We start from the raw sequence: 26191 nt of genomic DNA, 5'->3' as shown, positions 1-26191 counted from the left end.
GTAAATTAAACCATGCTGTTTGACTTTACTGATCTTCTTCATTGGTTCTTTTCTGCAGTATAAGTGGATGTGGAAGCCTAGCAAGTTAGGTGTTCTGATTGAAAGTTGCCTCTGTATCAAAGTAGTACTTTTCAATGTATGAGCTCTGCAACTTAAGTTTAATTTTTCTTGCTTTTTTCTTTCGAGATGAATTTTCTTTTAAGTTGTTTTCATTTGAAGTGCTGTACCTCTTTAAATCAATTGCATACAATAGGTCATTTGACTGAGATTCTGAATCTAATTTTGCTTTGAACTTGGTATTGGAAGCAGGTGATTGCTTGTTCTTGTACATTTTCTTGCATGATAAAGATGCATCCACATAGATTTTGCTTTAATAGTAGTGATTATGTAACATACATTAAGTTTTCTTTCTTTTAATCAACATTTTTCTGTTACAAAATATCTCTTGACCATGCATTTGTATTTTCTGTGTTTTAAGCTTGGTACCAGCCTGTCAAAATTTATTGTATACTGAATCACAAATAGTGTAGTCCTTTGATATTATGCATTGTTGTGACAGTTTTCTTTTTATTCTGAAATAAAGAATAAAACGTGTCTAGGTCTATTTTAGTTACTTATACTCCTGTCATCATAGGACAGTAAGCAGTTTTTGGTTTGGTCTCTGACACATAAATCTGTAGTCTTACACTGTGCTTTTAAGGTTCTTTTAGTTTTCTAGAGGAAACCACCACTGTATGATTTAGAAGTGCTGTACTGCACAACAGATCTTATGAAAATAAATGTAAGACAGCAAAAATAATGTACCTACAGCAGCTTTATTACTTGTCAATATAACGCTAAAGTTTTCTATTATAGCAGTATTTTTTAATAGTATAATGAAATAAAACATTTTTAGCCTAAAATTTCTGCAGTAAACAATAGAGACTTTATTAGCAAGACAGGGTATTTTTGTCATGAGGATCTGTTCCATTTGATTATACAGAACATTGGAGAATTCTGATCAGAGATCTGATATGCTTTGTGCATGAAAAATTATATTTATTGCTTAGTTCCTCTGGGAGTCTTATTCCCATTTTCTAGTGTATAGGTGTTTCTAACAGTGAGAAAACTTCTTTTCATCCTGACATCACCCACTACACGTTAAGGACAAGTCTCAAAGGCTGTATGATAGGATGACTCAAAAGTAAAAAGAGAAGTGTGGAACATTATTGTTTGAATGACTGTTCAAGAACTCCTAATCAATATTATGGAATAAAAAAGCCATATTTTAAAGCTACTAGTATAACACAGTACAGTTAATGCTACATCAAGTTTGTTTATGCAAATTTTTATGGTGAATTTTGTTATGCATTGCCCAGTCATTTATTTGTTCCAGTCAAGACGGAGTTTCTACTGTGTTAGATGTTCTAAATGCTCACAGGTGAGAGACTTGACTTCCAGACATGTGCAGCCAAATGTGGAGAATAGGGAAGGATGAAAATGTTAATAAAATATTGAAAAATCCTACATGGGTTATATATTTTAAGTACAAAAAAATTAGAAGTGCTAAGTTAATGTTTTCATAGACAATTTTATAGCTTGTCCAACATTTTGTGAGTGGGGTTTTTGAGTAAAGTAATCTGGCCTATTACAGTAATCAGAGAGCAAAAAGAGAATTACACATGAAGCCTCTGTACAATCTTAAGTATAAATAATTATGCTGAGATGATTTGTTTAAATGTGTACTTTTTCTTATCCATCTACCCTTGGCCTTGTGTCAAGTCTAAATGGGCTTTTAGAGCCCTATCAAGCTTTGATGAAAAGAATGAACGTATTTGGCAGCCTTATTAGCTTTGCCTGCTGCCTAGGTTACTATATAATGCTGCTGTTTCACTCCTCGATAGGATGGTTGTCACTTTTCTACACATGGGGGTTCTTTTAATGATATAGCTGTATATTTTGCTCTAGCCATGCTGATTTCAGGACTGCATTTGCAGAGGTGAAAATTATGTGCTGTCATTATGCCAGGTACAAAAGTTTATAGTATAAGTTTTGAGGACATTTAAAACTTAACATGCAATATCACTATAATTACAAAATGTTCACTAGCATTAAACAATGTTCTGATTGCTTCAAATTTTTAAATAAAGCATATTGACCTTCCTCTTTTCATGTCAGTTGTCTTTACTATGTTAAACAGAGGGAAATTTAATCTTTTAGATTGATCAGGAAAACACAATTCAAAAGAAAGAGTTAGCATCCAGTGCTACTGTGTGTCCCACAGGTTCTTCTTTCATCAAAACTGCCTCCACTGGTGAGTTAGAGGAGCATATTGCGGCCACTACTGGTGCCATTACTGTTGCTAGCACATCTGCTGATGTTGCTGTATCCAGTGCAGTGACCACCCATAGACAACCTTCTGAAGAACAACAAGTGCAAGCTATGAATATAAGAAAATCAATTCTGGAGTCGGCCAGTTACAAGGAAGCACTCTCTCTTCATCAAGAAAATTTACAAAGCACAAGAAGACGGCCAAGAAATGCTGAGCAGATAGAAAGAACTAAAGAACTTGCAGTTGTTACTCATAGAGGTATTGGATATTATTTTACTTGTGCCCATGTAGTTATGCAAAAATATTTTGTATAAGTTAAAAGTGAAAGTTCAGGTATCCTTTCAGGAAATGTAGTTGAACCAAATGTGAAAGGGATTAAATCTGCCTAAATTTGCATTTTAATGGGGCAGCCAAATGGAAAAATGAAATTAGTAATAATATTGTCTTGGTAATTTAAATTGATTTGATTTATAAAAAGACAAAAGGGAAACATATGGAATTTTCCTTTGATGCCACTTTATAGCTTATGTCATTGTATTTCATAATACAGCTAGTGTAAGTAACATCTGATGAAAGTTTAGAGAATTGAGATTAGGATATTAATCTATTCTGCATATGTGTTTAGACATAATTAACTATAGCGTAAAAAAATGTACTTTATAAATAGCTGCTGTTCTAAACTAGTAGGTGATGCAGTTGTACTCATCTCCCTTCTCCTTAAATTTTCAGCAAAATTTTGGCTTTTTAAAACATCTGTACATTTTCATTCCATCAAATATGAAATCAATGATCAAAGCAACATTTAGAACACTAGGAAATTCATTTGCAAGTATTAAAGTGGTAAAGCTAAGGATTTTGCATGTTCCTGTACTCAGATTATTTAATCCATAGGCTGAAGTATCAATAATGAACAACATTTGGAATATAAACCAAGCATTATTTGCTGTGTTAAAAGGTAAAGGTTGATATCTGAAACATGAGGATAAGAAAAAGTAATGCTGGAATGTCTTAATTTAATCAGCAGACATTCAGAAAAAAATTTCATGTGGTGTTTTTTTATACATACACAAGTTCAGAGAAGGATCAGCTTAATTTTGCAGGGTATTTGTTGAATATAATTTATTATATGTTTTGAATTTTTCATGTTAATCAATTGAGCATTTATAAACACAAATATGAAATATATGGAGGAGAAACATCTTTTATAGCAAAAGCAATTTATAGAAATTTCATTATATGACTGATATTTTGTAAGGACTTCTTTAGACTGGAATCTGTTGTCTTACTGGATAGTCATCTAGTATAAGTTTTGTAGCTTCATTTACTAACAGCTTTTGAAACAGCAGAGCTGCAATTCTTCAGAATTTTAAAATATGCAATTTAAATAGAACAACTAAAACACAGAGTATTTGGTTTGCATATGAAATATAAATAACTGAACAGATGTTTATATTTAATTTGTATTAATTTCAAGACAAATCTGAAGTACTTTCTGGTTATTGACTGCTAGAAATTAATCATCAATTTGGTTTGTACTGCCTGTATGGATATGCATTCATTTCAGAACATCTTGGATCCAGTTAAAAAAAGCAGGCTTATTTTCAGTTAAGAGGGAGTATCTGAGGGCCTGTAATAATATTTTTTTTTAAAGATCTATGAGTGTACTAATTTGGCAGTTAAATGTGATATGCAGGCAGTTTTTTCTATTTCCTGCTTGTAATCATTAGACTGCAGTGTCCTCTCCACTTTTTTCTCAGTGTTCCTCTCTTCTCTGACCTATTCTTTAATACAAGATATAGATAAGGCACATACTTCTAAATTAATTTGTCATTTTAAAGTGCTAAACATTAAATTATGAAAAGAAAGAGTAATTTAGGGACAAGATGCTGCTAAATTAATGTTATAGTGCTCATTTGTCACATGATAAAGTAGTACCACAGGTACGAAAAGGTACAACAACCCACATACAGGTAACTCAGAATTGTATAGACCTTATTGGAGAATAAAGCCCACACCTACTTCTGTGTGCATTTTATTCCCTCATGACATTTAAAGTATTGATTTTGCTAACATTGTTTAAAGAAAATCTTTAATTTCTCTTTTATTGTGTCATACTCACAGAACACTATATGTATGCCTGCTATTAAAGTGGTGTGCATATACTGAGGAAAACTTTACCATTTTTACTTTGCAAACACCAATATTTGATAGTATACTTATAACAGTCATTAAAACATATCAAATGACCCTCAGTAAATAACCAGCAATTGTCCTCCATAAAATATTAGTTATTACAAAGACAAAGACATATTTTAAAGGAATTTTTGTGAATGTGAGATCATTGTTATTTGACTTGAAAGAATATCCATTATGGAGGGATATTCCACAGATGTTTCTGCAGTTTCCTGTAGGTTACTATTGAAGTATTTGAACTTCTCTTTGACAATGAAATGTACACAAAGGTCTAAAAACTTGTCTTGCTCTGCATATTCAATTTCTATGGAACTATATATGAGCTACTTAAGAATTTTATATAAATTGCTTTTTAAATTATTTCTCTATTTAATAGATATTAAAATTATATTTTACTTTAGAAATGCATTTTTTGCTGTGCTCTTGATCTTAATTTAAGAATTACACACACAAATTATGGAAATTAATTAATGCTTGAGAAGATAAAATTTAATATATTAAATATAATTTACTAAAAATTACTATATATATGTGTGGATATTTAAAATTGTAAAAATGAAATGTACATATAGTTTTAACTGTAGGCTTTTTTGAGAATATTACTGGTAAGATCAGAATAGTGCGGTTTTATTAGCATTGATGCAAAATAACTACAGAAAAAGAATAATACTGTTGCCTTCCATGGGATTGTTCTGGCAATAAGGTCTTTCAGAATGAGTAGATGATAACAATATTGTTTTCTTTTGTAAACATATTTTTTGAAGTGTATGCATGAATGAGATGTGGAGAGAGTACTAGAGGTTTATATGTATCCAAAATTCAGCTGCTACATGTGAATTATTGTACCAAACTTACTATGTCATCCTCAACAATGATTTTAATTTGTGTCAAAAGCTGTCTGAAGAATTTCTTCTCTAAGCTTATTAGTCGGAAATCACAGAAGAGGAGATGACTTTGAGTTTTGATTATTTAAGAGAGGTAAAACAAATCCTAGATGCATTTGGTGAAATATTTTCATTAGCGATAGGGAAGTATAAGTATCATTTTATAAGGCAGTAGTGAGATCTTATGAGGAATACTATACATAGTGTCCTCATCAAGAATAATTCAGACTGAATTAGATGAATAAAAGTACTATAATGGTGTTACATTTTTCTGATTGTCCCACCTTAGAAAATAAAATATAAGACAGGATGAAAGGATAAATTTTCAAGAAGTGAATGCCAGTATATGGAGAACCTAAATAAGGACAAGTTAGTATATAATATGTACAAATATATTATATACTAAGATATACTTTTAAATGAAGATATAGTAAGGAGACGAGCAAGAAGAGTTCTTGTTATTGGAACAATGAAGTCTTCTTGTAGAAGGAGGGAGTAGATGAAGGACGAGAAGCTTACTTTCAAAATGCGCCTTGATAGTCTAATGAAAAATATAATGAGATAGGATAGCTGGAAGAAAAACACAACACCTCTTGGGTCCTTAGTTCTAATGAAACTGAATGGTCAAGCTCAGGAAAGTTTATCCTCTCCCTAATTCAGAAGTAGGGGATAAAAAGAGAATCCTAACCACTTTTGTTCAGTCAGATCTAGGAGCTTCAGAAGCTGAGCATTCAGTAGCAACTCTTGTAGATACTGCAATCACAGTTTCTAGTACGATCTCTGTTTTTTAGATGTCCAGGAAGGAAATTAAGCATGGTGTAAACATGGTATTTTCTCTTCTTTATTTTTTTTTGAGTTTTTTTTTTGCTCTTTGGGTTTTGGGGGGGTTTGTTTGGGTTTTTTTGTTGTTTTTGTTTGTTTGTTTGTTTTCTGTTTAAGCATTTAAGTACTCTTAGTTTCATCATAACTAAAGTAGTGGAGGATAATCTGATATTTTTGGCCTTTTCTACTATTTGTGTTTCATGCAGCGAGAATTGAGAGTTTAACAATGTTAGTGCTATTGACTTGTTCTATAATTTATATCAACTACATCTTTTACTTCTTAAGGCTCTAGATTTTTTGAGTATATGCAAACATCATGAGAGATATTTTAGCACTTTTTCTTGTGAGTGCTTTTATAGCATACTTTTACTGCCTAAAGATATGCCAAGAGGCATATGTCCAAATGCTAAGAGGTCTTTGTATAGTGCCCTGAATAATACGCCTTAAATTTTGGTCAGCCCTGAAGTGGTCAAGCAGTTGAACTATTGATCAACATAGGCCCCTCCAACTATTCTGTTCTAGTCTACCCTACCTAACCCTACCTAACCCTACCCTACCCTACCCTACCTTATTCTATTCTTGCCATGTTCATTTTAATATGGAAGTACACATACATCCTAATTATATACCCCTGAGAATAATGGGTATCTTACTTCTGGTTTCAGTGGTAATAAAGAATAAGGAATACAAGGATTTCTAAAGAAATCTCAAGATAGAAACAAAGAAACAACAAAACAAATGTGAAAGCTAGTGATGTTGCTACAGCAGAGCTTTCTATTCTCTCATATAATTGAGAAGAATCTTTGATACACCAGTTTAAAACATAATCAAGCATGATACTCACTTTTATTTATGATATTACACTTCCAGGTGTTTTAAAAGACCATAAAGTGAGTTTAAATAATTTTTAAAAAGTGAGTGTAATTTTTTTTTTGAGAAACTTGTTAACTCTACTGAAGGAGTATAAAGTGGATTGAAAATGAAATATATCCAGTCAAGTCACTGGAGTTCTGTTCTTGATTGTAGTGCCCCAGAAATAATTAACAACTCTTATCACATAAGGCCAACTAAGTATTAACACTACATAGTAGCCATCCTTTTTTTTACTTTTTCTAGGAAGAGCCATAATATTGGGCTAAAATCTTTTTATCCAGCAGTCATGTTCAACAGAGGCAATTGAACAATGGTTTAATTTCTTATATTGAAAAATGATGATTTAAAGTACTGTGCTTTTTTTTTCCTAATGAACAGAATATTTGCAAAGAATATTTATACTATCAGTGGGTATGTAACTAAATACACCAAGAAAGTCACAAAGTGGAAATGACTGAAATTACTTTTGAGACTTAATTGATTTTAGTATAAAATTACAAAGTCTTACATTCTAAGAAAATATCCCTTGTAAAAGAGTTTCTAAAATAAAGAAACAAATGAGTACCAGGAGCAAGCAATGTAAAAAGATCTCTAATAATACAGTTCATAATTCATAAATTAAATTTTAAAAAATAAACATTCTGAAAAAGAGATACAGTGGTTGGAGGAAAAAAATTGCTTGTCGAACTCAACCTCAAATAGTTCCAGGAAGTCTTAATGGATGACCCTGGTCATCGTCTAGTTGTTCAAAAGTGACTCAATGTTTTCCTTAGGATCTTAAATCCCAGTTATTTTCAAGACAACTTTGGATTCCAAAAAATTTCACAACTCCAAACTTTTCTTTCTGAAGAGCAGGAATGTCACTAAGCATTTGCAAATTTTTAACCTCAGTTTGTGGATTGAATATTATTAATTTTACCGATATCTCCATTCTCTCTTTCTTAATGTTTTCAGCTCTATTTTTTATTACTTTCTTATAAAGCCTCTATAATTTTTCTATTCTTTCCCATTTATTCTTTAAGAACACTTGTTTATCCCAACTTATATTATGCTTTTTGATATCTGGCTTTACGTATGATCTTAGTAATAGGCAGGAAAAAATGAATTAGGGAGAAAAAAATTGTTCCTGCCTGTGTCTTACGGGAGAATTTATGATGGTAGCAGGAAAGAAGATTTTAAGATTTGTTACAAGAAATTAAAACAGACGCTAATGAAACTTTTGAAAACAAAAGGATATTAAGAGACTGTAATTAATTATCTTGGGTTTTTTCTTTTTTTGAAAGAATCCCTGTATGATAGATCACTACTTTGGGGTTATTCAGTATAAAACTTTTAAAGATTTGCTAGAATATTGATACATGTATCCTATTTTTTGAGGATTACTTAGAAGCAGGAAGAAAAAAGGAGTAGTAGGGAAGGAGAGGTTTTCTGAAGAGCTATTAAATATTTTTAAGTCACGTAGGTAATGAGTGTGCATACATCCTCAGGTGGGTTTTGTTTAGGTTTTGGGGGGGGGGTTGTGGGTTTTTGTTTGGTTGGTTTGGGGTTTTTTTGTTTGGTTTTGATTTTGGCTTTGGTTTTTTTGCGGGCTTCTTTTGTCAGTAAACACAGAACTACAGAGATGGGAGTCTGAAGAAAGTAAATGTATTTTCCAGTAGGATTATTATGTTCTATATTTCTAAGTATATTTGTATATAAGAAGATTGTGTATTTCTAATAGGTTTCTTTTTTTGCAATAATTTTAAAAATATAAAGAAATAAGCATAACTAAGATGCAATCTAGCACTCAAACCTTTAGTGAACTATATTTGTTTAAAATTTCATAGTACATTTGTAAATACCCATTTAATATGTACAACAGATCACATATATATGTTCTGTTTGGTGGATGAACTCTATGGTTTGTTAATTCCAAGATTTTTATTAGATAAAACCTGATAATAATGTCCAATAGTCAAGTCTGGGGTGATTAGAAGGAAGTAAAAAAACAAATCCGTCATACTGATTTCAATAAATGAGTTGGTTAATGTTTTAATTGAATTATTGTCTTTTATACTTGCCTATCAATTTTATTCTCCAAACTTGTTTCTTCTATTTATTTTTTCTAGAAATTCTTGCAGTTCTTAAGTGTTCTTTGTTATGTTATCCATGTTTACATCTATAATTGATATTTGGCTTCTGACATGTTGTGTCATCACTTTCCCTCAGTATTTCAGGTTTTCTTCTTTTGACCAAAATTTGTTGGTATATATTAGATCCATTGTAGTTAGAATGTAAAAAAAATTTCTTATTAGTGCAATTGTAAATTGATATTAAAATATAAATATTAATATTAAAATATAAATATTAACCACACTTGATTCCTTTTAAATAATTATTTTTCCGTATTAGAGAACTTTGAGAGATATATCTCTCATATCACATATAATGCAGAATATAGTAGCAAAATTGTAATTTTGATAATTTTAAACTAGTAATCATTTTAAAATAATAATTTAGTGTAGTAATGCAGTAGTTGCAGTAATTTGAAATATAAATATTCTATACAATCTGCTTTGATCAGGGTACTATAGTGTTGAAAGGGGCAGAGGGGTGTGGGGAGATGTGTGGAGGGGTTGGATAATAAAAGAGAAACTAAAATCAGCTCATGTAAAAACTGAAAAATGGAATAGTATGAAAAGTGGATGGTTCACCACTTTGTAGTCTGATTGTTAATCTTCTGAATGCCTCTTCATTAACCTATGCACTTCATTATGTACTACAAAAAACGATGAAAATGTATGTCCTCTAATGTCCTTTCAAAGTGCAGAAAGGTTCTGGAAGACATTGCTACATTAGTGAGTGTGTTGGGTTATACTGATCACTAGGTTTAGAGATTTTTAATGTAAATTTCTGAAACCTGAAGTGACATCACATAAAAACTAAATAGGTTGCTATCTCTTCTCTCCCATTCCCACCGCATTTGTGCAATCCCTTGAGGTGGTGATCCCTAAGAAATCTGGATATCTAACACTTGTACTGTTAGAGTTTGAAAATTCTGGATAATCAGTTGCATCACATGCATAACGAACATGACGTGCATGCACAAATAAAATAGAACTGACCTTTATGTGAGTAGTAAGTTCAACACATTCAGGCTGTGGATGTGCTGCGCATGTAGATCAACTTCTAGTGGAAATACAATGAATTAGACGTATGCCAAAGATGAACTGGAGTATCATGCATAATTTATTTGGCATATCTGCACATAAGCAGCAAATGTTGGAAGTCCAGAGTATATCACACACTTGTTTCCATCATTAGAAATAGCAGTTGCTGCAAGTAAAATCTGCCATCATGACATATTTAAGTTTTTAAATAATTAGTGAGTTACTGGTTCTGCACAAGTTAAAATCAGTTCCATACAGTATTCCAAACAAATGTTATCTACCACTTCAGAAAGCAGTAAATGAGATAACTACTCTTTATTTCTCAGATAAGTTAAGGTGAAGGTCATGTAATTCTGAATCTACAACTGTTTTTATTGTCAGCTTGTATCCCTAGCATCTGGATCCAATGCAAAGTAAACAAAAGGCATTGATTTCTGTTTTGCAAATGATAGTAGTGTGGTGGGAAGAATTTTGAGAGGTCAAATTTATAGGAAAGATTCACTTTTCTCTCTCAGCCTTGTGAGAAAAAAGAAAAAAAAGTAGCCTTAAGACTACTTTTGTTTTTTTTTGTTTCAGATATAGTTGAAGAGAATCCTTTGCAGTTGATTTTAAAAAATTGTCAAAGATGAGAAACAGAGCAATACAAAGATTATGAGGAGGCAAAAAGATGGATATGCAAAAAAAATTTAGGCACAGTCAAATAAACCATCTACTGCCTTTTCTTCACAAAGCATTGTATTTTTGCAGATGTCAATTAAATAGGGCTTGAAATAGTGGCTTGACATAGTGGCTTTGATATTATGATATTGTTCTCTGTCTCCACTAGCTGAGTGGTAGTGAATATAAAGTGAGAACAGTTCTGGAGAAGAGAAAGGCTATTTCAGTTCTTGAACTACAGTGAGCTACACCAAAGGAAATAAATATATAAGGTCAGATGAGACCCAAGTTTATCTGGTTAATACTCTGTAGAGTTACTTATAGTAATGCAACCCAAGTGCCAATTTTGCATAAAACAATGCTATTTTAGCCCTCAGCATTTTAAATATAATTTTTACATGATTTGAAAATTTACAGAATGTAGACATGACAAGCTGGAAAATTCCTCTACAAAATAAAAGCAAGAATTTGTAAGTTGACAGTGTTTTAAATGAATATCTTTCACATGGCTCTATACCCTGATGCTTCTATACTGTAGAAGAAAATTTTGCTTCCTGAAATTTATGTCTAATGTAGGCCTCATGATACACTTTTTCAATGGAACCAAAACTGTGTCAACTGAACAATCATTCAAAATTATTTTTTTTTCTAGTATATGAGAGCTTGCTGCACTCAAGGTTGTTAATCGAATTATACACCTATCTTTTTTTTATTATATATATGCTTAAAACTTATTTACCTGAGGTCCTTTTTTAGTGCAATATCTATCCTGAAGAGGATATGAAAATGTGATACTTGTCTGGATTAGTCATCTCTCACAAGTGTTTGTATGTAGTATTTATGTTTAGGAATATGCATAAATATACATAATTGCACAACCTTTTTATTAAAAAAATGAGAAAATATTTTATTTTTTATCTGTGTCTAAAACTTTGCCTGTAAGTGTTTGAATCTCCCTTATCTTACATGAGAGACAATTTTGGTCAAAAACCTCAACAAAATAATTCTGAATACATTTCACTTTACATATAAATTGGCCACTTGAAAAATGTACATGACTCTGGTTTGACTATTGACTGAATATTGATACACACATCTGTCATGCAAAACTTCTTACCTGGACTTTTTTCATTACGAGGATTGTTCATATCCTTTCCCCCTCAATAAAGTGTTCAGTTCTGTTTTTCTTATTTACAGAAAACATTAGGCCTTCTAACTTTAGAAAACGTTACAGACGGAGTGAGTTGGGGCTGCTCAGTATGAAGAAGTGAAGGCTTCGGAGAGACCTTGGAGCACCTTCCAGTACCTGAAGGGGGCCTACAAGGGAGAGGGACTTTTTATAAGGGCATGCAGTGACAGGTCAAGGGGGAATGGCTTTAAGCTGAAGGAGGGTATGTTTAGATTGGATATTAGGAAGAAGTTCTTTACTGTGAGCGTGGTGAAGTACTTGAACAGGTTTCCCAGAGAAGCTGTGGATGCCCCATTGCTGGAAGTGTTTAAGGCCAGGCTGGATAAGGCTTTCAGCAAACTGTTTTAGTGGAAGGTGTCCCTGCTCATGGCAGGAAGGGTTGCAATGAGTTGGTCTTTAAGGTCCCTTCCAACCCAAACCATCATATGATTCTATCATTCTAATTTTCTATTTGTATTAAAGTGACTTAAACTGGGGAAAAAACCCAACATGAGCAGTGTTGAGCAGAAGTGGATGGCTAAATTATTTTTAGGTTTTCAGGGTTTTTTGATGTAATCTCTGATTTGGTGTTACACAGTTCTGATGTTACTGTTTATGTTTCATCAGGTCACATAGTCAAAAATACATTCAGGATTGTCAGAGATGTATTTGGATAGGAGATGTGCACCAGTGTTCTTTCTCCTCCAAAAATAAACAATAAAAAGAAACAAACTTGCTGTCTTTATCTATAAATTTAAAGCAAAGAACCCAACCAACCTAAAAGCCATATGTATTTAAAGTAGTCTTAAAAAAACATTTTAAGCTTCTCCTTGCATTATACACTGGATAGATGGTTATGTCAGATAGGTTTTTATCAATTTATATTATTTTTAAAATATACTTTTATGGTCTTTACAGTCACATAGTTAATGACATGAAAGTGATACTGAAGATTTATTCTACTGCAAATAGAATTTAACTCAGTTTGATCTCTGAGCATTTTTATTTTCTTGATCTAAATTTTGTGTTTTGATTGATTCTGAAATAAACTGAAGGACAGGACATAAAGGAAGCTTTAGGCGCACAATTAGTTTAAGTTATGAAATATTATTCCCCAAAGTATTGGAGAATGTTATACCTATCTTCCTATTACATTAGTATGCCTCCACAGGAGTATCCTACTTTTTTGGTGTAATCTATTTTCTTCTGTTCAGAAGTATGAGAACATCCTAATCATACCATATTTAGCTATTTGCAGCATTATTACATCTCAAGTATTTATTTTGAGACAAATGGGCATATAAACTCATCTCGTGCAAAAATAGGGATCTTAAGGCCAGATGAATTGAATTCTTAAAGTGTCTGTTTCTCTTTGTGGATTACCTTAGAATGTACAACTGTTCTGTTTTCTGTCATGAACCCCTCCTCTGAGACTTCTGAGAAATGAAATCCACATTCAGTACTTACAGCCATGGGTATGATGTGCAAAATAATGCTTCTTTTGCCAAGTATAAAATATTTATTGGGTAGGGGATTTTTTTTTGTGATGGTGGGGTTGTTTTTATGTATGTACATGCATATGCAGCCCAACACAGAGTTTAGTGATGGCAGGTTTGGACCAAATAAATTTCTATAACTACTCCTTCAGTGTATTCAGAAACTACTGTTCCATAGATCAACATACAAACTCCAGTTAAAAGTAAAATTCTTCTCTTGTAGTGTAAAGATTCTTCAGAGAACTGGAATTGCTTGCTTTCCTAGTTGTATTTAATAGCCTTGGCAAAGTGATGCAAATTATTATTAAAATCTCTGGTGTGTTTAAATGTCTTCACCAAGATACTCCTGTAACTATTTTGAGTTCCACCTTATATCTTATGAACTCTTCTTGTGTACATAAACTGTGGATATGCCATTCAGGTGTTTGAGAATGAGTAGAAACAAACAAAAAAATACAAAGTAGTCTTCCTTTTTCCATTTGTTCTTATGATGATTTCTGAAAATAAGGGAGAGAGTATTTAAACCCGTCCCAGCACCTGAGATCATTCATTGAAGCCCACTCCCATTTTACTTAGGTACTGGAAGAATAACTCAGCCTATCTTCTGATTTATGAGGAGTTATTTTATATTGATCCTCAAAGCCAAAAGAAGATTACAGCTGTACTCCAGCATTCATTGCATTTTAGAAAGCTCAGACAATGGCTAGAGAGCATTGCTGTTATTCCAGTTTGGCTCTGCTGTGGGAAGGTACAGTTCTAGGGCCCATGACTTCCACAGGACTTGGAGGGGGAAGACGGCCTCTGCTGTTAAGGATTAAAAATAATTTAGTATTTTGTGCAACAGATAAGTTCTGCTTCTGCAAATAATGTATTTCCCAGAACCATTATCAATGTTTATAAGTTACATCATGATAATACACAAGTAAATTTACATTTTGCCTCTCGAGATAGTAGCATCTCTGTATTTATAAGAAAATACGGTCTCTTCCATCAGAAGTGTAAAAATATTTATAAGCTCATCCTGTATCTATCCCATAAATTGTCTTTCTTAGTAGTATGCTGCTTCTCCAAAATCCTGTTCTGCTCTTGTGTATGGTAATGATTAATTTATTTATAAAAAGATAATAATATTTTTCTACTTTAGTATTTATGCCTCACATCATGGTTCTTTGAATATCCATCAATTTTCTGTAAGAAGTTAATGGGTATGAAAAATTCTTTGATGATGTACAGTCTATCTTCTCATGTTAACTTCTGCCAGACCTAGTTCCTTTAATCTATGCTGTCTTCATTGGCAGTATTTGTTTGTAGTTAATAGAGAACATCTTCTTCCGTATAGTTTTTAAATATATGTATTCTATAAAGCCAGTCAAATACACTGTACCTAAATTAACCTATACTTAAAAATTTAAAGTACTTTAGGAGGTCCATTTTAGTGTATGGCTCATTGCTCACAGGCCAAGTGTATTAGAGATAAGAGGCCCTTAGTTTAATGACTGAAAATGAAAGTTTCTTGTGGTGCTTTTGCTTTATTCTTGCGTACATTGATGATATATGATAAGTTTTGGGTTTATTCTCTTTTTATTGGTTGTTTTCTTTCAAAGGTATGTTGAGGCCACAAGGTTTGCCTGGATTAACTATCTTTATCATAAAGCCAGACAAAAATAATGACTTTTACAGAAACAGATGAGCTGTGGGCTTGGGGGACAGGAGGGAGCCAGCTACCTTCCATATCACACTTTGAAAATAACAATTTTTAAGGTAGAAAGAAGACCAGCTGCAGTACCAACAGAACAACAATAAGCTGTATTTTATTTTTTGTATTCAAATATCTTTTTTCTTCATTTTTTTTTCTCAATGGAGAAAGCAAGGGATAAGTAACTACATTTTCTCAACACAGAAGAAACCAGTGGTTTAGAGCAAACATATTCTAATTCTTTTCATTTTCCAGGTTCCATAAATGTGTGGCAATGTTTTACACAATTATATGGTCCATGGAAATAAACACTTTTGGCCATACTTTTTTTTTCTTAGTTATGGAGGAGAAAAATAAGTTGCGAATCTCATTTCTTTCCTTTCTCAAGTATACAAATTGGTCTCAATATTTATTTTCGTAAATTGTTTCCCACCAAAAATACACAATCTGAACTTGTTAGGTAGCCAGTACTCTAATTTGAATATACTTCCATGATAAAATTTGTCAAATGAAATGAAATATTTTAGACTGTATTACCTGATACATGTTTTTGTTTTTTGTTTGTTTTTTTTTAACTAGTGAAAAAGGCCATAGATTTTAAATCTAGAGGATTTAAATTGTTTCCAGGGAAAGACAACAGCAACAAGTTTTCTATCTGTGAGTGTACTCCTTTTTTGTTACTTTTTTCTAGTGCAAGAGTGAAGTTTGTGCTGTGTTGTTTGTGTGTTTTCAAAATTATTTATGTATTTCTTCTAATAGAACTGGTTTCTCCAGTCTGCATGGTGAATTTTTAAATATGGTTCTACTCTAAAGGCAGTCTTTCTATAAATCTGGCATTGTAGAAGGACATGTTGTTTTGTCAGTCTTTTCAAACTAAATTTACAATATTTATAAGGAAACAAATATTCAGCCTCCTAGGTGTCAGCTGTAAATTTAGCTCCTGTGAACAGGAGATCTGTTATTTTAATTGAACATTAGCATCATAAGGCTGTACAAACCAAAGCCTATCCTCATTTACAGATGCACAACCACATATTTTTTTTCAAAAGACACATATGAGGTCACTCTTTGAATTTTTTTTTTTAAAAAGTCATTAAGTTTGGCATTTTTAACAGATTAACCAAAATTTTTAAAATTCTGGAGATGCTTAGTACCTTCAATTTTAATTAGAGAAATTAGAAAGTGAATCAGGTGACTTTCTAGCACAAATTAAACAGGTGTATCACTAAATACATTAAAAGGATACTTTTGTAAAAGAATGTGCCATTTTTATAGAGTTTCTTTTTGGAATAGAACCACATTTTAAATATTAGAAGTAAATAAAATGGACAATGTTTAGCCTATGTCTGATTATACTACATTTCATTACTCTTCACAGGAGTGAAAGAACTTTTTTTTGAAGCACCTTAGGTTGGACATGTTTGCATTAATTTTTTTGTTAAACACTGTCAGTGATGGATTCAGTTTCAAGAATTTAGCAGGACACATCAGCATAGGTTTTAATTTTCGATGTTAGATTTTAAACTGTCAATGTATTAGATACGATTTCTTTTTTTATAGAAAGATGTCTTCAAGCAGCAAGACCCTTTAACATTTACCAAGTCAGAAAAACAAAGCAAAACACACTTCTACTCAATTTTTGTAATGTAACGTATTGACATATTCAACTTTTCTGTAAACTGCATCACCTAAATAGTTCTGTAAGGCATTTCTGTTTTTTTAAAAAAATTGTATGGAGATATTTAAAAAAAATATTCTTTTTATGAGTACTGTGTGAATGGAAAGTAGAGTGATTTTACAACAAGAAATAACAGTAAGATAATTACAGTAGTGTTTATAAAGTACATCACTGAGGTCTCTGTCTGGTGGCCCATCTGTGTTTTTATAGTTAAAAATGATAATAATACAATGGATGATAAAGGAGACTGTTTCTCTATACATGTATTTTGCACTAATCCTTACATTTTCTTCTATATAAACTTTAAAAGAAATTCCATATTTATAATGAATTGCAAGAAACTTTTGATATCCAAAGTTGATTGTTATGAAATTAGTGATGAAATTTGTCAATATATTTTTGAAGGTGTTTATATAATTTCATATGTTATGATGTTCTATGTAAAGCTGAAAACTTCTTTATCTTTTTTAGTGATTATGCAGAATAGATTACTTTTATGAGTCAATAATAAGTGACAGTGAAAATCTTGGTGATTGGTACCTTTAGTCATCATAATCTTGTCATAAATAGATAACTAAGATTTTATATTGTAATCTAGCATTTAGTTAGCTAGTCACTTTGGTAGCTGAGGAATTGAAGAACAGTATTTCATAAGACAGTTATGCATTTGGCTGTTGACTAGACAATTTTTGCAGTGTGGTCTCAACTGAGTGTGTACTTGCATTACAGTGACAGATAAGGTCCTTTAAAAAAAACAACGTCCATCCTTCGACTGTTAGTGGAAATAAGATAAGGATAAGTGACTTATTTTACATTATGCCTTATATTAGCAATGTCTTTAGAAATTTTCATCTAGCATTCTCATCTGTATGTCCTTTCATTATTTTACATCTTTTTTTTCAATGTTATATGACATTCAATACTAATGCATAGGTGATTTGCACAGAGGAAAGCCAGAATGGTGATATTTGACATGATGATACACTTTGAAAAAAGTATGCATCAACCTAATTTAAAAGTGTTGACATTACCAAATGAATTCATTGGGGAACTAATTCAACCAGGATTAGTACTCTGGAATTTCTTGCTCCCAGTTTCTTAACCAGGCCATCAATGAGTTCTTTCCCAAGATGCCTTTAATTTACTACAGGAAACCCTTTCTTTGCTTATTGTCATATAAGCATCTGGGGTGTAAAACATATATCCGTGGAATTACATGGAGCTGTAGACTGAAAAATCAAGCATTATGTCTGTAAAAGTAACATCAATACAAAAATCCTAAAATATGCAGTTATTTTTTACTAAGTACTTAACAGAAATCAGATTGGTTTTAAAATTTTGTAAATGCATTTTAGAATTGGGATCAAATCAGAAATTTGTTTAATGACTTCTACCTATTCATTTTTTTCTGTATTTTTGCTGTAGTATATGTCTTATTTTTAGAATTTAATTATTTTGTGATTTTCTTTAACATAAGCCTTTATATTTTTATTTATTAATATTAACAAATCCACATCTTATAATTTAAAAATCTATTTTGTAGAGTATTTCTAGGAATGAAACTTTATACAAAAGATATTAAAAAAAATAGGATTTTCAAGCTTCAATTTTTTATAGAAATTGAAGCGTATAATAGTGTATAATAGCGTATAATAATACCTTGAAATCCAGTAGAATATTCTTTTTTATATTAATATTTCCTCTAGCACCTGTGTATGGGGGAACATAATGTCCAAATATAAAATATTTATTTGAAATATGAAAACATGAATTATAATAAATAGAAATAAATCTGTTTTTATTTTATTTACTATTTTTATAGTAAAGAATTTCTTTGGTGTGCATTGTTATATGATGCATGGCCAAATGGCACCATTATAATTTCTATAATATTATTATCAGGCATCAGGAATAATTTCCTAACTACAGTTTTAATATATATTTAAAGTCAGAAATGTCTTCTCTGTATATTCAGACTACTTATGATGATTCTGGATTTCTCATGTCTCATAATGAACCACTCAGATATTTCCAAAGATATTTCAGTTAATTCTAAATGCTTATCCAACGAGATGGCCTTGTGAAATACAGTTTTTTCAATTGTAGTTGTCAGAGATAGATATATATTCCAACACTAGCATGAACTTGAGTTTCTCTAGCTAATATGCTTTCATCACATGTACAAGTATTGGGGGAGGAAAAGATTGAAACCTGAAACCCCGAACCAGGAGGAAAAATTGTCCTGTCCCCGAAGTCCCCTGAACATAGAGATGAACAGAGATTGTCTTGGTTTGCTGCTAGAGCAACCTGGAACATCTTACAGGTATTTTGGGACACAGGAGGGTAAATACTATGGATCCAGCTGACAAGGGCTGAGCTTGATAGGTTTTTTGAGCAGCGTGCTAATGTGAGATGTTTTCTTTTTAAGCCTCTGAAACATTTGCATTTGGCCTTTGGCTTTCTCAGGGTTACTAAACCAATTTTTCCCTTTCTCTGTGTGTGTAAAACAAATCTCAAGGAAGGGAAAACACCCAAGTATTCTGAATTATTTTCTTCTTCATTAAAAGCTGAAATTTAATGAACACCCTTTAGAAATATATATTATTCTATTCATGTGCATTCTATTTACAATGTAATGTGGTTACCCTAATTATATGCAAACTTTTTCCTTAAAGAAAAGTAAAAATCTAATACTGCAAATCCATTGGTCTAGTTCCTCAGTAATAAAAATGAATAAATGTTAAAATCTTTCTGCCTAATATAAATCTCTTGGCTTCATGTAAATTTGTATTTGTATTTTTTTTTTAATATTCTTCTATCAGGCTATGAGTTTACTAAGTAATAGCAGACTAACCTCCTTTGCTAACTTTTTGGCTTTTTTGAACTCTGCTACTTATGGGTTCAATGAACTTCAAAAATTAAGTGCAAAAGTTAGTAGAATTATTTTGACCTAAAATTATTTTTATAAGATATACTTTTGCAAGCTGTAAAAATTACAAGAAAGTATATAATTCAAAGAAAAAAAAATAAGTGAAGCGGTAGGTGAATATGTTGAGGGATATGCTGAGGGTTAGGTTGCTACATACAAATTTTCAGAAAAACACACAGAATGGCTCACAGGAAGTTTATCTCTGAAGATCTGTTTTAGTTTATTGTAAGATAAATGTATGCAAATCAAACTGGCATTTTGAGTTTACCTTCAGATCACCATATTTTGGGAATATATACATTTTCAATACTGATTAAGGACAATTCTCTCAGCAGGAGCTTAAACATTCAAGTTTTATTATAATTCAAGGAGAAAAGGTCAACTCTTAGTGGAGATGACATTTATGAGTGTATATTCAGAATAAAATCTTAGATCCCTAAACCTGATAAACACTCCTTTAAATGTTAATATTTCTAAGGAAATAGCAATAAGTTTCTATATGGACTCAATAATATTACAAACAAAAAAAAATAGCTGATTAATACATCTTATTAAAAAACTGTGGGGATTTTTGGAAAAAATCAGAAAATACATGCTTTGCTTCTTATAGGGAGGACAAACTTATGTATTGAAACTAGAGTTTATATTGGTGAACATATTCTGTAGAAAATCTGTTTTAAAAGACCTAAAATGGAAAGAATATACTTTTTCATATTTGTCAATTTTAATTGCTTGACTCTGTATTTTGTAAAAACTATATTATTTTATCTCTTTTTTTGTTTACTTTATTTTATTTTTGTTTTTGTTTTTTTTTTTCAGTAAATGAGGGAGGTATTAAACAGGCGTCCAATTTGTGTCCAGATCCTGGAGAACCAGAAAATGGAAAACGGATAGGCTCAGATTTTAGGTAAAATATAAACCCTACCATTGTATCATTTCTCTAATACTGAACTTGGAAAATGTATCTGCTAAAAATGTATTACTGTTGTTGAGTACTTTTTCAAAACTGACCTTCTCAGTAAAAAGTAATCTGAAGTTCTGTGTAAAATTATGTAATGCAATATAGCCTTTACTTAGTATGCAAAGAAATATAATTCCTACTTGGAAGAGAACATATGTCTCTGATAATCTGGCAAAAATTGGATTGAAGGTAAGTTGAAGTAATTTTCTCTGTAAATACTTTATTAGATTTACAAATATTGAGCATACATGTGGTAATGGAGGTTTTTGTGAAGGACAAAGCAAAACTGAATGCAATAAAAAAAGAACAATAAAACCTCAGAGAAGTGATTTCAGATATTATAGAACTATTCATTGGACTATAATAGAGAGTACTGCGTTTTCTGCAGTATGTTTTTGAGGAACCCAGGGGTTTGATACATTCAGATGTATTTCCCTAGTAGTGGCTTAGCATCTTTAATGCAGACTATATTTTTCATTAATTTTTAAATATTCTCCTCTATTCTCAACTATCTTTCAAGTTCCTTATCTTGTAAGGAAAAAAGGTTTTTAATACTCTTTCAAAACATTCTACTGTCTTTTTCTCAGTGAACACATATGACTCCTACTTTCAGTATCAGCAGTGGTTGAGTAGAGAGACACATACATAGCGACTTTTTGAAAATGTTTTGAATTCATTTTAATCTCTTTTCTGTCTGAGTTTCTCACTTGCTTCTTTTTCAACAGCTGAACATTTATTTTAAAAGTGTTAACATTCATATTATTTTATATTTGATATATAGACACTTTAGACTGTATAAAAAGAATAAATCTATGTTCTTGTTTCACATCGTATGCTAATTTCACATTATCATTATGTTTACAAATCTCTTTGAAACACCTAATTGAGGAAAAATAAAAGGAAGTAATTATTAAAAGGGAGATTGATAATTTTTGAATTAATTGGTTTTATTACATTCAGGTTTGTTATTACATATTTTGTATTTTACATATCACATAGCACACTTCTAAGCATTTGAAGATAATAACTGTTAGAGTAATCTGGGAGATGTACAAAGATATAAGAAACTAGGATACTTCATTCTTTTACATAATTTCTTGTACCTTCTTCTGTGTGTTTTGTTGTTTTTTTCTCCTCATAACCAAGCAAAACATAAATCTGAAAATGACATCCTAAGTAAATGTGCTAGCTAGCAGTCAGTCGTTATAATTTCAATTATAGTCTTCCTATTTCTTTAGTTTTGAGAAAAGAAAAAGTTTGATGTGCATCACAGAAAGCTTTATAACTAATTTTATAAAAATGTCATTTCTGATGTCAGCTGGCAAAAAAATTGTTAATATTTTCAGATAAATAAAAATAAATTCACTGTGTTTATCTGCCATGCTCTCTAGAATCATTACATAGGTCAGTGTTTTGTATTTTAACTTCAAAAATACTCCTTGAGAATGAAAGCCTTTGACAGAGAAGATTCCCATTCTTTTGTAGTGTTATCTCTGCATGTGGTCACTGAAAGACCTACTTGCCAAGATTATTTTATGTGAGGGGCAGTACCTTGAAGAAGATATGATGATTATTGTCCCGCTCTGCTCTGCATTGTGGCCTTGAGTACTGTGTGCAGTTTTGGGCACCACAGTATATAAAAGGCATTAGGCTATCAGAGAGCATCCAAAGGAGGGCCACAAGGATGGGGAGGGCCTTGAGGGGAAGCCATATGAGGAGAGGCTGAGGTCACCTGGTCTGTTCAGCCTGGAGAAGAGGAGACTTCATTGCAGTTACAAATTCCTCCTGAGGGGAAGAGGAGGCGCAGGCACTGATCTCTTCTCTGTGGTGACCAGTGACAGGACCAGAGGGAATGGCCGAAGTTTTGTGTCAGGGGAGGTTTAGGTTGGATATTAGAAAAAGATTTTTCACTCAGAGGGTGGTTGTGCACTGGAAGAGGCTCCCAGGGAAATGATCAGAGCACCAAGCCTGCCAGAGTTCAGGAAGATGTATTCTGAGTGTAGCTCTCAGAAACAACCCAAAAAAGACTAGTTTCCGTTGAAAACATTTTTTTCCACTATTTTGTGGTAGCCTCTCTTTATAACACAAAAACATTGTATTTGGAAATAGTGAGAAGAGATAGACATATATATGCACAATTTCTAGCCACTTTGTTGACAGGCTTTGAAAAAGGTAACAATTACTCTTTGGGTTGTATTCCTCTTACATATATCAAGGATAAATAAAGTGGTTTTCTATCTAAGGCTTGTTACATAGCTTATGAATGTGAATGTTGAGATTCGTACTTATAAAGAACAGCATTGGTGCATGTTAATAAAACATGCACATTTATTTCATGTTGAACACTTCATGCATTGAAAAAAGATCTTACGAGGAACAAGAACAGACTAAAAATTTTCAGCAGACTCATTAAAATTCCTTTTTAAGTTAACATGGTTTCAATTCTTGCCACTATCATAATGGTTGCTCAGTAGCTTCATAAGCCTCCAAAGTAAGAATGTTACAAATTCTTTAAAATAAATAAATAACACATTTACATTTGTTTAAAAACATCCAGTACTATAGAAAATCTTGTACATGCCGTCTTATATCTGACAGAGGGAAAAATAGCATGCTTTCACCTTTCCCTCTCTCTGTAATGAAGGAAATAGCTTTACTTTAGCTTGTCTTTCTTCTTTTCCTTTCTGAAAAGAAAGAGAAAATTCCAATTACAATACCTTCATTTTAAAACACAGTATTTTGAAGAAGGGTTTAGTTCTATCTTTATTAAGATCAATCAAAATCTAATTTCAGTACAATTTAATCTATTTTAGAGAAGATCATGCTCTTGTCACTTCTCTTTAGCTTTCTTCAAAGTGAAGGTGTAGGTTTAGAAGCATTTTATTGCAATTTCACTCCTGTTCTGGTTATAAACACTACCTACTCTCAGCACATTCATTTGTTCTTACATGGTTCTTACACAGACTTAGAAAATCTGTAATGCAAGCTCTAAGACAAACTTCAGCATTTCATGACATTCTTTGGGACCTGGAACTACCTTTGGTTATTTTTTTCTAATATGAAAATTCAAATGAAAATATCTAATGTGAAAATTCCCCATCGCTATATTTTGAAGTTGTAAAGACTGTTTCTGATGCTAGATACCTATTTGAGCATAACAGATTTTGCAGGTTTAAATAAAGTCAAAAAGACTTACTCATAGCTGCTTTTTTTTCCTGTATGAGAAAAATATTTTACCTCAGTAAGAAAACTTCCCCAGAAGTTTGTTAAAATTTTAGATGTACTAGTGAGTATTATGGTAGAGTTTCCTATTTTACTTTACCTGTCATACAGTAAAATACACATCTTTTTCACACGTGCCCAATTTTAAAACCAATGCCGCTATGGAAAATATAAGAAAGATATAATAGATAAAGAGAAAAAATTTTCATGTGATATTGTTGCTTTTTTTAGTTTTTGAGTTTTGAAGGGTTTTTTTCTTTGCTTCTAGTGGAATAAACATATCCAGATTGAATTATACTTGCACGGGTGTTTTATTATGAGGCAAACGTTCCTCCACTGCCATCCCAAAGTTCTGTCTTCATGAAATGAATGAATGAACCCATCTCTATCCCTCTACCTCTAGTGTGATCCAACTAGTATTTAAAGTTGAGATTCTGATCAAACTTGGATCACAACAAAACAGTGAATGCTGTTGGACAGTCACAAAAATGCTAGTGTAGTCTTTAAAATATATATTCTATTGAGAGAAGAAAGAATATGAAGCTTATATTAAAGACAATTTATTTTACCAGTGGCTTGACTTACAGTATAAATAATGATAATATCTTCTTTCATTTTATATTATAAATTAATTTGTAGTTATTCCTTGGAAGAATGACCTTGAAGTGAAACATTCATTGGCTAGATTGGCTAGAAGTTTCACACTTAATTTTCCTTAAGTCTTCTCTGAATCACACACTCTTCTCTGCAGATATGCAAGGTGAGCTCCTAGACTCTGAAACTTCAGACCAAACATCCTGAAAATTTAACAAAACTCTATTTACAGCATGAGATGTGCTGACATACTGATTATTTCTTTACATTAGCATTGAAATGTATCATAATATTAAATTAGTTATTTGATAGAGATGGACTTTGAGAGATGATGTTTGGTTATTTCTGGTTGTAGTTTTTTTTTTTTAATGGCTAAAACCGATTCTCAAATTTGTTCAGTTGCAGGTACGAGCAGAATAGGTTAATACAGCAGAAACATGTGAATGTTGGAGAATGTTTTTCTATACTTAATTTATATGTGACTTTTCAGTTAATTCCACAGAAAAAATATGGGACTTCAATGTACAAATTCAGATGTATTCCCTGCATAGGAGTGCAAAAATCCAAACTGCATTATCTTGTTTTTCTAGTCTGTCTCACCTACTCATCACAAAATTTACACAAGAAATGTAAGTTCAAAGTGCAGAATAATACAATTTATCACTATAGCTGAGTTTGAGGTTTTTATTCCTTGAATAATTGATTCTTTTTTAATAATAATTTAAAGAATATATCAAATAATGGAGGAAAAGAAGCTAAAATGAGGTAGTTTGTTACATGAATGTCAACTGTTAAAAGAATACTAATCAGTATAAACTTCATATGAAGTTCAAAATTTTAAACTTACTCTTTCTCATCCTTCAGAGATTCTATAGCTTCATTTTAGACTCCTTACTGCTTTCAGTTTGTGTTATTTAAAGAGGGGTTGAGGCAGATGATGGAGACTTTAAAGAGAGATATGAGATCAAAGTTTTCACAAATTTGTATAACTAACTTCCTTATTAATATTTACTCATACTTTTTGTTTCTAACAAAAATATATCCAAAATTTGGAGGTTTTCATGAAATTCAAACCTAATGGCAATCCTCTTTTGTCCTATTAGAAAGAGAAATTTGCAGATAAAGTTACTGAGAGTCAAGCATTCAATTGTGGAGCTCTGAAATGCTTTAGCACATTATATTATATATGGAAAAGCTTTTCATGAATTCAAAATAAATTGAACAACTTATTATTTACCACATTTAGAAAAGTTTGTTTTGTAATGATTCTTGAAGTGGTTAAGGTCTGCTATTAGATAGTACCTTAGCTTTCCCTTTGTTAGACTAATTAAACCTAACTGCCTCAATATTTTACTGTAGGTCACGTGCTCTAAGTCTCTGACTAACCTCCAAATGCTAGAGTTCTTACCAATTTCTGTCTTGAAGTGGGAGGCCAAACATTGGGTTTAATATTCCAGACACAGCCTCACCAGCTGAGTAATAATTTCACTTGATCTGCTGCCACCATTTCTAAGGTAGTTAAGTATATAGTTTGTTTTATTCAGGATGAGAACACATC

The 26191-nt window shown here is 31.8% G+C and overlaps 1 protein-coding gene across 6 annotated transcripts in view; it reads left to right on the top strand.

Moving 5' to 3' along the window:
- Positions 1–26191, top strand: part of CSMD3 (CUB and Sushi multiple domains 3) — a 621549-nt gene that overhangs the window by 247422 nt on the left and 347936 nt on the right. For 3 of the 6 annotated variants that reach the window (XM_027684437.1, XM_027684436.1, XM_027684438.1), the window contains exons 7-9: positions 2264–2569; positions 15829–15906; positions 20676–20763. In XM_027684437.1, the coding sequence (XP_027540238.1) occupies positions 2264–2569; positions 15829–15906; positions 20676–20763 (472 nt within the window). The remainder of the gene's footprint in view (positions 1–2263; positions 2570–15828; positions 15907–20675; positions 20764–26191) is intronic. The other 3 variants (XM_027684440.1, XM_027684439.1, XM_027684441.1) reach the window with 3 other exon arrangements.

Source organism: Neopelma chrysocephalum, unplaced genomic scaffold (assembly GCF_003984885.1).
Source record: "Neopelma chrysocephalum unplaced genomic scaffold, ASM398488v2 Primary Assembly neopelma1_66, whole genome shotgun sequence".
In the NCBI taxonomy this organism is placed as follows: domain Eukaryota; kingdom Metazoa; phylum Chordata; class Aves; order Passeriformes; family Pipridae; genus Neopelma; species Neopelma chrysocephalum.
The sequence above is the reverse complement of the archived record's forward strand: the minus strand, read 5'-3'. Positions and strand labels throughout refer to the sequence as shown.